The 11117-nt window shown below is 43.0% G+C and overlaps 1 protein-coding gene across 1 annotated transcript; it reads left to right on the top strand.

The window, feature by feature from the left end:
• The first annotated feature begins 500 nt into the window (after positions 1-500).
• On the top strand, positions 501-10444 carry LOC103034340 (uncharacterized). Its single transcript, XM_049470852.1, has 6 exons — positions 501-549; positions 782-1081; positions 1178-1468; positions 6730-7038; positions 7140-7418; positions 9976-10444. The coding sequence occupies exons 1-6, from the start codon at positions 501-503 to the stop codon at positions 10236-10238; spliced, it is 1491 nt and encodes a 496-aa protein (XP_049326809.1). The 3' UTR covers positions 10239-10444.
• Positions 10445-11117: the final 673 nt, after the last annotated feature.

Below are 11117 nucleotides of genomic sequence, written 5' to 3' on the forward strand. Positions count from 1 at the left end.
TAAAATAAACCTTTTAGTGTTTTTTAATCACATAAACATAGTAAAAAATCAGCCTTTACTTTGCCTTCTTGGCAATAGTGCTGCCATGCCCTAATGTTCTGAGGTTCGCTGGCCTGTAATTGTGTGTGCTTTGGCTGAATTGTGGTCTAATCTAATGGACAACAATTTTTATCCAGTTTTCTGAGCCACAAAATATTTAAATAAGAAAGAAAATACATGATCACCATTGTTATAATGGTAATCACTCTTAGTTTGCAAGCACTGCAGGGAAATCATCCAAGTGGATGGAGCAGCAGTGTTTGTGGAGGTCTGTGAGCACACATTAACTGTTAACTGCCAAAATTTTTTCCCCAAAGTAAACACGGTTCTGCTTTTTGCGTTTTGCGAGTGAAAGCCTAAGTGGCCGAAGCAGATGCAGCTCGATTTTAGGCAGAACGAGTCCAGCTCCAGTATAGTCTTTCTATATATATATATATATTTTTTTTTTTTGCAGGTTTACCATGCGGTCCTGCACGGCTACTCTCAGTGTGCTGCTCTTACTTGTTACTGGTGAGTGTGTGAACTTTTGTCTGGTGTTTTTAATGATTTTTCTCTTTACAATCTGCACTTTAGAAACTTTTAAAGGCCACTAAACAGTTTAATCAGATAAATGGATTTAATGCTGAAAAAGAGTAGGTGCTTGTAGGTGAATGTGGAATGTGAGCAGCTTAGTAAAAACTGACCTACATTCTTACCCTCCCTTATAACCCTTTATAACCCCCTCTATTAATTTATTTTTCAGTGTGTGAATCAGCTGTTACTACAGTGAAGGTGAAGCTCCATGACTCTGCTGTTCTCCCCTGCACTGGGAGATGTTCTGGAGTGATCAGCTGGACTATGTTCAGTAAATCCTCTGATATTCTGGCTGAGTGTGATCAGACTTCCTGCAGATCAGTGAAGGAGGGATATCAGATGATCTATAATCAATACCTGCAGGGAGATCTCTCTCTGATCATCACTGAAGCTGATTTCAGTAAGAGAGGAATATATACCTGTAACTGTGATAAGAAGGATCTCTGTGATGTTCGTCTACAGATTGAAGGTAAGTGTTTGATCCAGTGACAGAATCTCCAGTGTTGTAGATTCAGTGATTTAAACTCAGTTTCTGATGTTTGTTTCTGGTTGTTTTTCTCCTCAGCTCTACAAACAACAGTCCAGATAAAACCTGGTGAATCTCTGCAGCTGGATCTGCACATATCAGAACGATTGGAGGTGATCTACAGCAGCACTGATCCAGCTAAACCATCCAATATTCAGATCTGCAGAGTGGAGAAACGCTCAGTAAAGCTGAATCGTGAATATTCAGAGAGAGCATCAGTATCATCTGCTCTGGAGCTGAGAGGAGTGAAGGAGTCTGATAGTGGAGTTTATACTGTACGAGACTTACTGAATGATGAGATCATCCATATCTACACAGTGATCGTACACGGTGAGAATATTAACAGTATTATTACAGCTATAGAGTGTCTGTCTGTCCTACTGGTGGAGAAGGAGGTAATGAAGGATGGGGTAGGTGATGATGGAGGTAATGGAAGGGGTTAGTGGTGATTGTTATTGAGGGGGAACAGAATTTAAGGGAATCAGTGTGTCAAGGCTAGACAGTACTCAGACACGTGCAGATGCAGATGTGATTTATTTTACAGCACAGAAACAACGGGTAGTCAATTTACAGAAAAAGTTCAACAGGGGCAAACAGCAGCTAGAGAGATTACATTACATTACATTACATTACATTACATTTGGCAGACGCTTTTGTCCAAAGCGACTTACAATAGTCAAGTACAATGTAAAATAAGTTTAAAGGTAAAACATCATTGGATAGGGATAAAAGGAGGTCAAAGGGGAATAATAGGATAGAGGAGTGAAGGAGGGGAAGAAGGAAATGAGGTTAGAAGTAGTTAGTGTGTTAGAGGTGTTAAGAGAGTAAGTGCTCTTTGAAGAGCTCTGTCTTCAGGAGTTTCTTAAAGATAGCGAGAGATTCTCCTGATCTGGTAGTGGAAGGTAGTATGTTCCACCATTGAGGAACTCTGTATGAGAACAGTCTGGATTGCTTTGTGTGAATGTTTGTTTGGTAAAGCGAGGCGACGTTCATTGGAGGAGCGCAGCGGCCGGGAGGTAGCGTAAGGCTTCAGGAGCGAGTGCAAGTAGGAAGGAGCCTGTTCTGACATCACCTTTTAGGCGATTGTAAGAGTTTTGAATTTGATGCGAGCATCAACTGGTAGCCAATGGAGCTCAATGAGGAGCGGGGTGACATGTGCCCGTTTTGGCTGGTTGAAGACCAGACGTGCTGCTGCATTCTGGATCATCTGTAGTGGTTTTACTACGCAGGCCGGGAGGCCAGTTAGCAGGGCATTGCAGTAGTCGAGGCATGAGATGACGACCGCTTGCACCAGGAGTTGGGTGGCCTGTTGCGTCAGGAACGGTCTAATTTTTCGGATGTTATAGAGCGCAAAGCGGCAGGACCGAGCAACTGAGGCCACATGGTGCGTGAAAGAGAATTGGTCATCAACCATAACACCCAGGTTCCTAGCAACCTTTGTCGGTGAGAGAGAGAGAGAGAGTCGATACTTATAGAGAAGTTGTGTTGAAAAGATGGTTTTGCTGGTATAACCAGAAGTTCAGTCTTTGAGAGATTTAATTGAAGGTGATGCTCCCTCATCCATGAGGATATGTCAGAGAGACACTGCGAAATCCGTGCACAGATTGAGTGATCTTCAGGTGAGAACGACAGGTATAGCTGGGTGTCATCAGCAAAGCAATGGTAGGAAAATCCGTGTGAGCGGATAACCTGACCAAGAGAGGTGGTGTATATGGAGAAGAGAAGGGGACCCAGTACCGAACCCTGGGGAACCCCAGTGGATAGGGAGTGGGCTGAGGACAGCTGTCCTTGCCACGACACCTTGAACGAGCGCCCAGTGAGGTACGATCTGAACCATGACAGCACATTGTCTGCGATCCCCATGTTTGAGAGTATAGTTAGGAGGAAGTCATGGTTGACTGTGTCAAATGCGGCCGAGAGGTCCAGCAGAATGAGCACTGAGGACTGACCTGCAGCTCTGGCAGTTTTCAACGCTTCAGTCACAGACAACAGAGCCGTCTCGGTAGAGTGTCCTTTTTTGAACCCAGATTGGTTCTGGTCCAGAAGGTCATTCTGGGAGAGGAAGCCAGAGACCTGATTTAGAACTGCTCTTTCTAGAGTTTTAGAGAGAAAGGGTAGCAGTGAGACCGGTCTGTAGTTGTCAACCTGGGCGGGGTTGAGAGAAGGCTTTTTGAGCAGTGGTGTCACATGTGCTTGTTTGAAAGCAGTTGGGAAAACACCAGAAGTTAAAGAGGCATTAATGGTGTGAGTGATAGCCGGAATGATTGCAGGTGCGATAGTTTGCAGTAGGTTTGAAGGAATTGGGTCAAGCAGACACGTAGTAGGACGGCTACGTGTTAGGAGAGCCAGTGTCTCGTTCTCAGTGAGAGAAGTGAACGAGGAGAGCGCAACGCCTTCGGTGGAGGGACACCGGGCTGCAGAGCATGTAGTAGAACTGCTACATGTTACATCAGTAAACTGGTTGCTGATAGCTGCCACTTTCCCAGTAAAGAATGATGCAAGTGTTTCAGCAGTAAGGCATGTAGCCGGAGGAGGAGGCGGAGGGTTGAGTAGTGATTTAAAAGTAGCAAATAGTTTCCGGGAGTCTGTGAGGGAGCAGAATTTATTGTGATAAAATTCAGCTTTAGCAGTCGTGATGCTGGCTGAGAAGGAAGCCAGGAGCAGTTGGTAGTTTTTTAGGTCTGCTTGTTTTTGGTTTTTATGCCATTTTCTTTCGGCAGCTCGGAGTTTGGAACGTAGTTCCCTCAGTGAGTTATTTTTTAGCCATGGCTGCGGTTTGCTTGGTTTAATGGCTCGAGATGTAAGAGGACAGAGGTTGTCCAAACAGGAGCTTAGTGTGGAGCAGAGAGTATCAGTGGCATCATTTACATTGAGTGATGAAAATGAGCCTGGTGGGGGCATATTGTCAGTCACCAGCGAGGAGAACTGGTCTGCTGAGATATCTCGTAGATTTCGGCGGAATGAGACCACCGTAGAAGTAGCCATGGGTTTGTTCGAAATATGAATATTGAGTTTCATGAAGTAGTGATCCGAGAGGTGCAAAGGAGTGACAGTTAAAGAGTCGGTCTCACAGTTACGAGTGAAGATCAGGTCTAGATGTTTGCCAGCTTTATGTGTTGGAGGGCTGGGGACCTGCTCCAGTTCGAAAGACTGCATGATTTATGTAGCATCTTATTTTAAATGCTAAATGTCAATATTGACACATTAATAGCATATCAGTGTAATAGCATTAGTAATGCATCTGATTTAATTGTGGTAAATATATTAAGGCTGTACTGCTGATGCATTACTTACAATAAGTAAAAGCCCTGTTAAAATGGTACATGAAATAGATCTAATCCTAACCCCAACCTTAATCCTACTCTTAACTTTTAACCCCATCGCCTATTCTTTACCTTTTTTTTAAATCGAAGACCTAACCTTAGCTTCACATTCAACAACAAAAAAAAACTTGTTGGACATATTCAAAAAAGTCTAAAAAAACTAAAACTAGAAAACATGCTCTCAAAAAATGAATTAAAGGGAAACTGCTCACACATTGCTGTGATCAGTCAAGTCCTAGCCTCTCTCTTTCAGTGCCCTCATTCTATGTTTCTAATAGCAATGTGAAAAACCAGTTTAACAGGTATTAGGGGTGGGGGTACTGTCTGTTTCATCCAGCCAGCCGTCCTCAGCAAAAGGTTGCACATCGAGCACGAATTTGAAACACTATACAGAAACATATCTTACATTATAACCGGTTAATTTGTGGTGTTACTGTGGTGTCACTGTAAACTACAAATGAACAGAAATCCTGTTAGATCAGTGTTTCTACACCCTGTTACTGCATATTCTACACTCTAAAAAACAGAGGTACGATATGAGTACTTTTTTGTACTCAAAGGTACACTCTTCATAATTGGACCCTCAAAGGTACAATGTTGGTCTTTACAGGGTCAGATTTGTTCACTTTGAAGTACAAATTCATTCCTAACAGCAATAAGTACAGATTTGTACCATTTAACCAGCCAAAAGGTGCATTCAGCATTCTGCATCACTGTACTATTAAACGATATATATTTAAATTGCACATTTTTTTAATTTGAAAGCCAGAAAATTTGGGATCATTAAGTTTTTGACTCATATTTAGTTGATGATAATGTTTATAATTTTTATAATCTTCACTGGCACAAAAACCATGGGTACAAAAAAGGACTTTTACTGAAATATAAGGTACAGCCCCAGCGACAAGCTTTGTACTCTTTTTTAAGTACAAATCTGTACTTACTTTTCTTAGTGTGTACTGCATATTCCCACTGTTCTCTATATTCTACAGCTTTCTCTGTTTAAAGGCACTTAATAAAGTAAGTGGTGGTATGATGTGTCTAGCACACTGCTGGATATACATAATGACTGATTTATGCTCCACAGTGAGGCTAAGAGATTTTAACAGGTAAACTTAGTAAAGGATTGTTAATTAGCTGATCAGCTGAATCAGGTGGAAAATACACAATTTTAGTTCAGTGATCAGGGTTAAGAAACTGCTTTAAATTACCAACATTACCCAGTGTTTTACTAAATTCTAGCTCTACATCCACTACATCCGGCTTCTAGCAAACTAGTTAGCTAAATGGATTTTCATTCATTATATCTTAGAGTAAGTCCTGTAATCCTAAATTACTAAACACAATTTGAAAATGAAATAGTGATTGTCTGATCAGGCACATCAGGGCAAGTTGAACATTATATATATATTTTTATTTTAAAACCTTGACTATCTATCTATCTAATTCCAAAGTTAAGCTAACTGACTAACACAGCTGTATTTTATTAAGCACACAGTGGGTTTGATAGTGAGAGAGTGGGGGGGGGGGGGGGGGAGCTGGGGGGGCTTCCCCACTCACACTAACTCTCCTCCATGCTCCGCAAAACCAGAAAGCAGATTGGCTGTAACCGGCACCATGATTGGCTTTAAGAGCTTTTTCATTCACACACACCGTCCAGCGGCTTATCTCCTTAATAATACTGTTTTTTTTATTTTTATTTAATATAATACAGGAAATTTACGGGAAAATGCTAATACGTGAAGACGGTGGGAAAGAGGGGTCAAAATGGGTATGACATTCACACATACACTAACAAAAAAAAAAAATGACAAAAGGGCACTTTGGGCAGTAAGAGCCAAAGGGGCAAGTGCTCCAGCCCCCTCCGGACCCTCATTTGCACGTGTCTGTTCAGCAGCACATATGGAAATCTGGGGTCTGAGCATATTCAGATCTCGTGATTGTTATTGGAATGAGCAGGAGTGAAGACTGAGCATCTGTTAAATGTGTTTGAACGATTATCTGATCAGCCTTCAGAAATTAAAGCACAGCTGTTCTACTGTGGTCCTAACACTATACGGTTGGTTTGATCTGGTTTGAATCAGTTTGTAACTGTGGAGGGTTTCCCCTGGTTCAGCAGCAGTGATGTTCTTACAGATTTCGCTGTGCGTGTTCTGTGGGTATTACTGTTTTTACTCCCACCCAAACAAACTGCACCAAAAGTGCAAACAAACCAGAATCTGATTTAACCAAACCAAAAATATATGTTTTTTTCTCTTCCTTCTACAGTTGAATCAGCTTTACCTTCAGTGAAGGTGGAGTTTAACGGTACTGCTGTTCTGCCCTGCTCTGAGAGATGTTCTGGAGTGGTCAGATGGTCCATCCTCTCCAGATGGTCTCAGAATCCCTCTGATATTCTGGCTGAGTGTGATCAGACATCCTGTAGATCAGTGAAGGAGGGATATCAGATGATCCATGATCAATACCTGCAGGGAGATCTCTCTCTGATCATCAGTGAAGCTGATTTCAGTAAGAGGAGCTGGTATAGCTGTAATTGTAATAATAAAGAGATCTGTGATGTGAGTCTTCGTCTTGAGCGTAAGTGTCTCCTCACTTTTGGTCTAGTCAGTAGACCCAGTTTGGGAAAAGGAAGAGATTAAAACTGTTTCTTTATGTATTTTATTTTTCTATCTTTGCAGCTCCTGAGTTTTCTCTGCAGATGAAGGCTGGAGAGTCTCTCACTCTGGACTTTCCTGTATCAGAACCAGTGCAGGTGATGTTCAACAGGACTGGAGACGCTAACGCAGTTCCTGTGAAGGTCTTTGAGGGGAGTAAAATCCAGTGTGACCCGGCGTATGAGGAAAGAGCAGTGCTGGGTCCACAGCTGAAGGAGCTGAAGAGCTCGGACAGTGGTGTTTACACCATAGTGGACACCAAGAACGAGGAGGTGGTGTCCATATTCAGAATCACAGTTATAGGTGAGGCTTTGTCTGCTGCCACCTCTCACCCCTCTTTAGCCAGAGCCACCTAGATGCGTTGCTACTAATGGCTTTTCTCCGGTTGGCCCCTGTTATGCCTAGTGTGCCATAGGCCTTATTCAGGGAATAGCTGGCAAATCCCCGACTGCCCACCTTCACTGGCATGCATCCTCCACCAGCTCTTGGTATTTCTCCCTCTTCCTCGCCTGTGCCTCCCCCATATTATCCTCCCAATGTACTGCTACTTTCAACAGGACCAAGTGCTTTGTGGGCTTAGAGACCAAGATGATATCTGGTCTCAATTTGGACTTTTTTTAATGTGTCCAGGTCAATTTCTTGGAGCAGCTGCTTAAAATGTGTTCCAGTGTCGCTATTTTGGAACACAGGGGGCATTGAGGTGTTTCTATTTTGCCCCAGGTGCATAGGTTAGATGGGTTTGGGAGAACATCGTAGACCGCCTGGATTAAGAACTTAATCCTCTGGGGGTTCCCCTGCCATATATCCTTCCAAGTGACACGTTGTTCCATTGATTGCTCCCACTTTATCCAGGCACCTTGCTGCCTCATAGTCCCTGCTCTGCTTGTTTGCTCTTCCTCGACTGAAGCTCGCACCTCCTCCTGCACCATCCTCTGCCTCTCCTTGCTGTTGGCAGGATCGTACCGGATTGATGGTGTGCTCTCAAGTCCAGCTCTGCCTTGGTTCACTGTGCCAAGGATGGCCTTGTGTCTCAGTCGAGTTTCAGTATGCTGGACTGCCTCTGCTGCCTTCCACTACGTCCCTGTCATTACTTCAATCCCTGCCCCGGACACTTTGGTGTCTCTAGATCTGGATTACTGCAGTTGTTTCCGTGCCACAATGAACTCTGAACTCCTCCCTGACTGAGCTGAAAGGGAGTCTGAGCTTGTTGGCACTTCCGTACAGCCCAAAGCGGCTCAGGCTGCGTGGCAGACCCACCCATCTGCGAAGATAGCTGCCCTCTTCCTGGCCCTCTCTTTCTGCCTCCACAGGGTCATCAGTTGTTTCCTTAGGATTGCTGTTAGGTCTGCCAGGCTAGCTCTCTCCATTTCTCCTGCTATCTTGAACTGCCTCTTTAACAGCTAAAGCTTTTCCCTGAAGTGCTGCATCTATCTTGCTCTATGGCTTGGAGCATAAGCTTCTGATGCAGGCCTGGGTGCCTCTGTTCCAAATCGTTCTGTTGCAATTGCTCGCTATGAGCGTGGTCATCATTTCCAGCCGATGATTCACATCACCCTTGCCTGTTACTTCCAGGATCTGGTCCACATCCTCCTCAAACTGCTGGTGACTGGGGCCACTTGATCCTTGGCTTGGCTATAGGAACACATTATTCTGTTGCAAGACCCATGACCTGAGCCTGAGACCAATTCTCTCTTGAATCTCTTGATAGTGTTGAGATTTCATTGTACCTTGCACAGATTTAAGATCCCCTGTGCCAAATGCAGAAAAGCAGCCCCTGAACATAATAGAGCCTCCACCATGCTTCACAGTAGGGACAATGTTCTTTTCTTCATGTGTTTCTTTTTTCCGTCTGTAAACATAGAGCTGATGTGTCTTGGAAAAAGTTCAGTTTTTTTTTCATTTGTCCATAGGACATTCTCCCAGAAGCTTTGTGGCTTGTCATCATGTAGTTTGGCACATTCCAGTCTGACTTTTTATGTTTTGTTTCCTCCTTGGTCGTCTCACATTAAGTCCATTTTAGCTCAAACAACGACGGATGGTGCGGTTGTACACTGATGCTCCTTCAGCTTAAAGTTCAACTTTAATCTCTTAAGAAGTTTTTCTGGACTCTTTTGTTACCATTCGTATAATCTGTCTCTTTGATTTGTCATCAGTTTTCCTCATGCTGCCACGTCCAGGGAGGTTAGCTACAGTCTCATGGATCTTACATTTCTGAATAATATGTGCAGCTGTAATTACAGGAACATCAAGCTGCTTGTAGATGGTCTTAAAACCTTTATCTTTACTATGCTTGTCTATAATTCTCTTTCTAATCTCCTGAGACTCTTTCTAATCTCTTTCCTTCGCTTCCTCTGGTCCATGTTGAGTATATATATATATATATATATATATATAGCCCCACTGACTAACTACAAGATTGTAGACACCTGTGATGCTAATTAGTAGACAGGAGCCTTGTGCTGATCCACATCATCCTAGGAGTGATGAGGGGAAAGAGCGCCATCTACTGTACCCACCCAGAGAGAGCAAGACCAACTGTGCTCTCTCGGGACTCTGGCAGCTGATGGCAAACTGCATGAACTGGGTTCGAACCAGCGATCTCCCGATCATAGTGGCAGCGCTCAGCCCGCTGGACCACTTGGAGCCCTCAGCAGCAGTATTTCAACATATTTATTACGCTCTAAGGTGGCAGGGGGATTAAGGTAGTAATGGCTTTTAGGTACAATTGGATTTAAGGTGGCACTGAATTTAAGGTACTACAGCTTAACCTCTACAATCATAAATCAGTTTATAAAATTAAAATTCCAACACTATTAGCTTTTCAAAGGTAAATTAAAGTTTGTATATTTTCTCTTTTCAGAGGAGAAGAGGAGCTGGGTTTGGAGGTTTTGGGAGAAAGATGAATGTTTTATCGTTTTTTTTGTAGGGGTGGGGCTTGGAGTGTTGGTGGGCATCTTTGTCCCACCACAGATAATGCGATTCAGTAGATGGCTGTGGAGAAAAGTATGGTGTCCACGTGGTGATGATAACAGTGAAAAGAGTTCTGCTGCTGCTGCTGCTGGGGGCAGTGATCAGTCTCCTGGTTCTGAAGGTGTTCCCCTGAAAGAGCCCATCTCAGATTAGTGTATGGAAACACGGACTGTAATGGATCAGATCCTTCATGTTGCGTTTCTGTGTGAGAAAAGACAGACGACTGAAGATCAGCGTCAGCCACGGATTCGAAACCCTAATTGGCATTGTGGTAGATTGGCCTTAAGATAACAAGCTTAGCTTAAATAATCATGCTAGCCAAAGCCTTAACCTATAATTAAAAGCACATATTACACAAATATATCTATGTAAGCTATAATCTATATTCTAGCAATCATTAATCACTGAATTAAGAGTTAGTCAATAATCCACACGTAGACACATTAGGCCTATATATACTTGCTTAAATGAATCTCTCATATCAGCAGCAGAGGCCCTGGACCGGGTCAACTGCAGAAAGCATACTTCCTCTTTTACTCCTATGGTCAAGCATGGGACAGCTAGATTGAATATAGTACATTTTGTAACCTTACATTAAAAGATTGCTCTGCAAAGATTATACATACAGCTTCAAGCTTTGTTTAAGATATACTAACTAACTAATCTTACGGTAGATGTAGCAAAACCATTATCAACAGAGAGTACGAACTTGGCTACTGGAGATGTAAAAGCATGATCAAGAGAGAATGTGAATTTTATTTAACCGAGGCCTGTCACAAAGGGGAAGTGAATCTCCCGGGCTACCGAGCAGGGGAAAACTAATAATCAATAATAGAACCAGAGGCCCGCTACTGAAGGGGAAGTGAAACTTCCCGAGCAGTGTTTTTAGCAACCCACGATTCCCCAGAAGGCTTACTGGACAAAGGTCAAATAATACATTTCATGGGTTCCGAGAAGGTCTAATTAGTAATGCATAACGATACCATATTTGGAAGAATAAGCATAAAATAAGAAGCATTACTCATTCCTGCC

Source organism: Astyanax mexicanus, chromosome 22, assembly GCF_023375975.1.
Source record: "Astyanax mexicanus isolate ESR-SI-001 chromosome 22, AstMex3_surface, whole genome shotgun sequence".
NCBI classification, from domain to species: domain Eukaryota; kingdom Metazoa; phylum Chordata; class Actinopteri; order Characiformes; family Acestrorhamphidae; genus Astyanax; species Astyanax mexicanus.

What these genes read in the sequence shown, in the direction of transcription:
- LOC103034340 (XM_049470852.1), top strand. Translation starts at nt 501, where the DNA reads ATGCGGTCCTGCACGGCTACTCTCAGTGTGCTGCTCTTACTTGTTACT. An exon ending in TGTTCGTCTACAGATTGAAG is followed by an intron (nt 1,082 to 1,177) that starts GTAAGTGTTTGA and finishes TTTTCTCCTCAG; the next exon opens with CTCTACAAACAACAGTCCAG. An exon ending in TGTGAGTCTTCGTCTTGAGC is followed by an intron (nt 7,039 to 7,139) that starts GTAAGTGTCTCC and finishes CTATCTTTGCAG; the next exon opens with CTCCTGAGTTTTCTCTGCAG.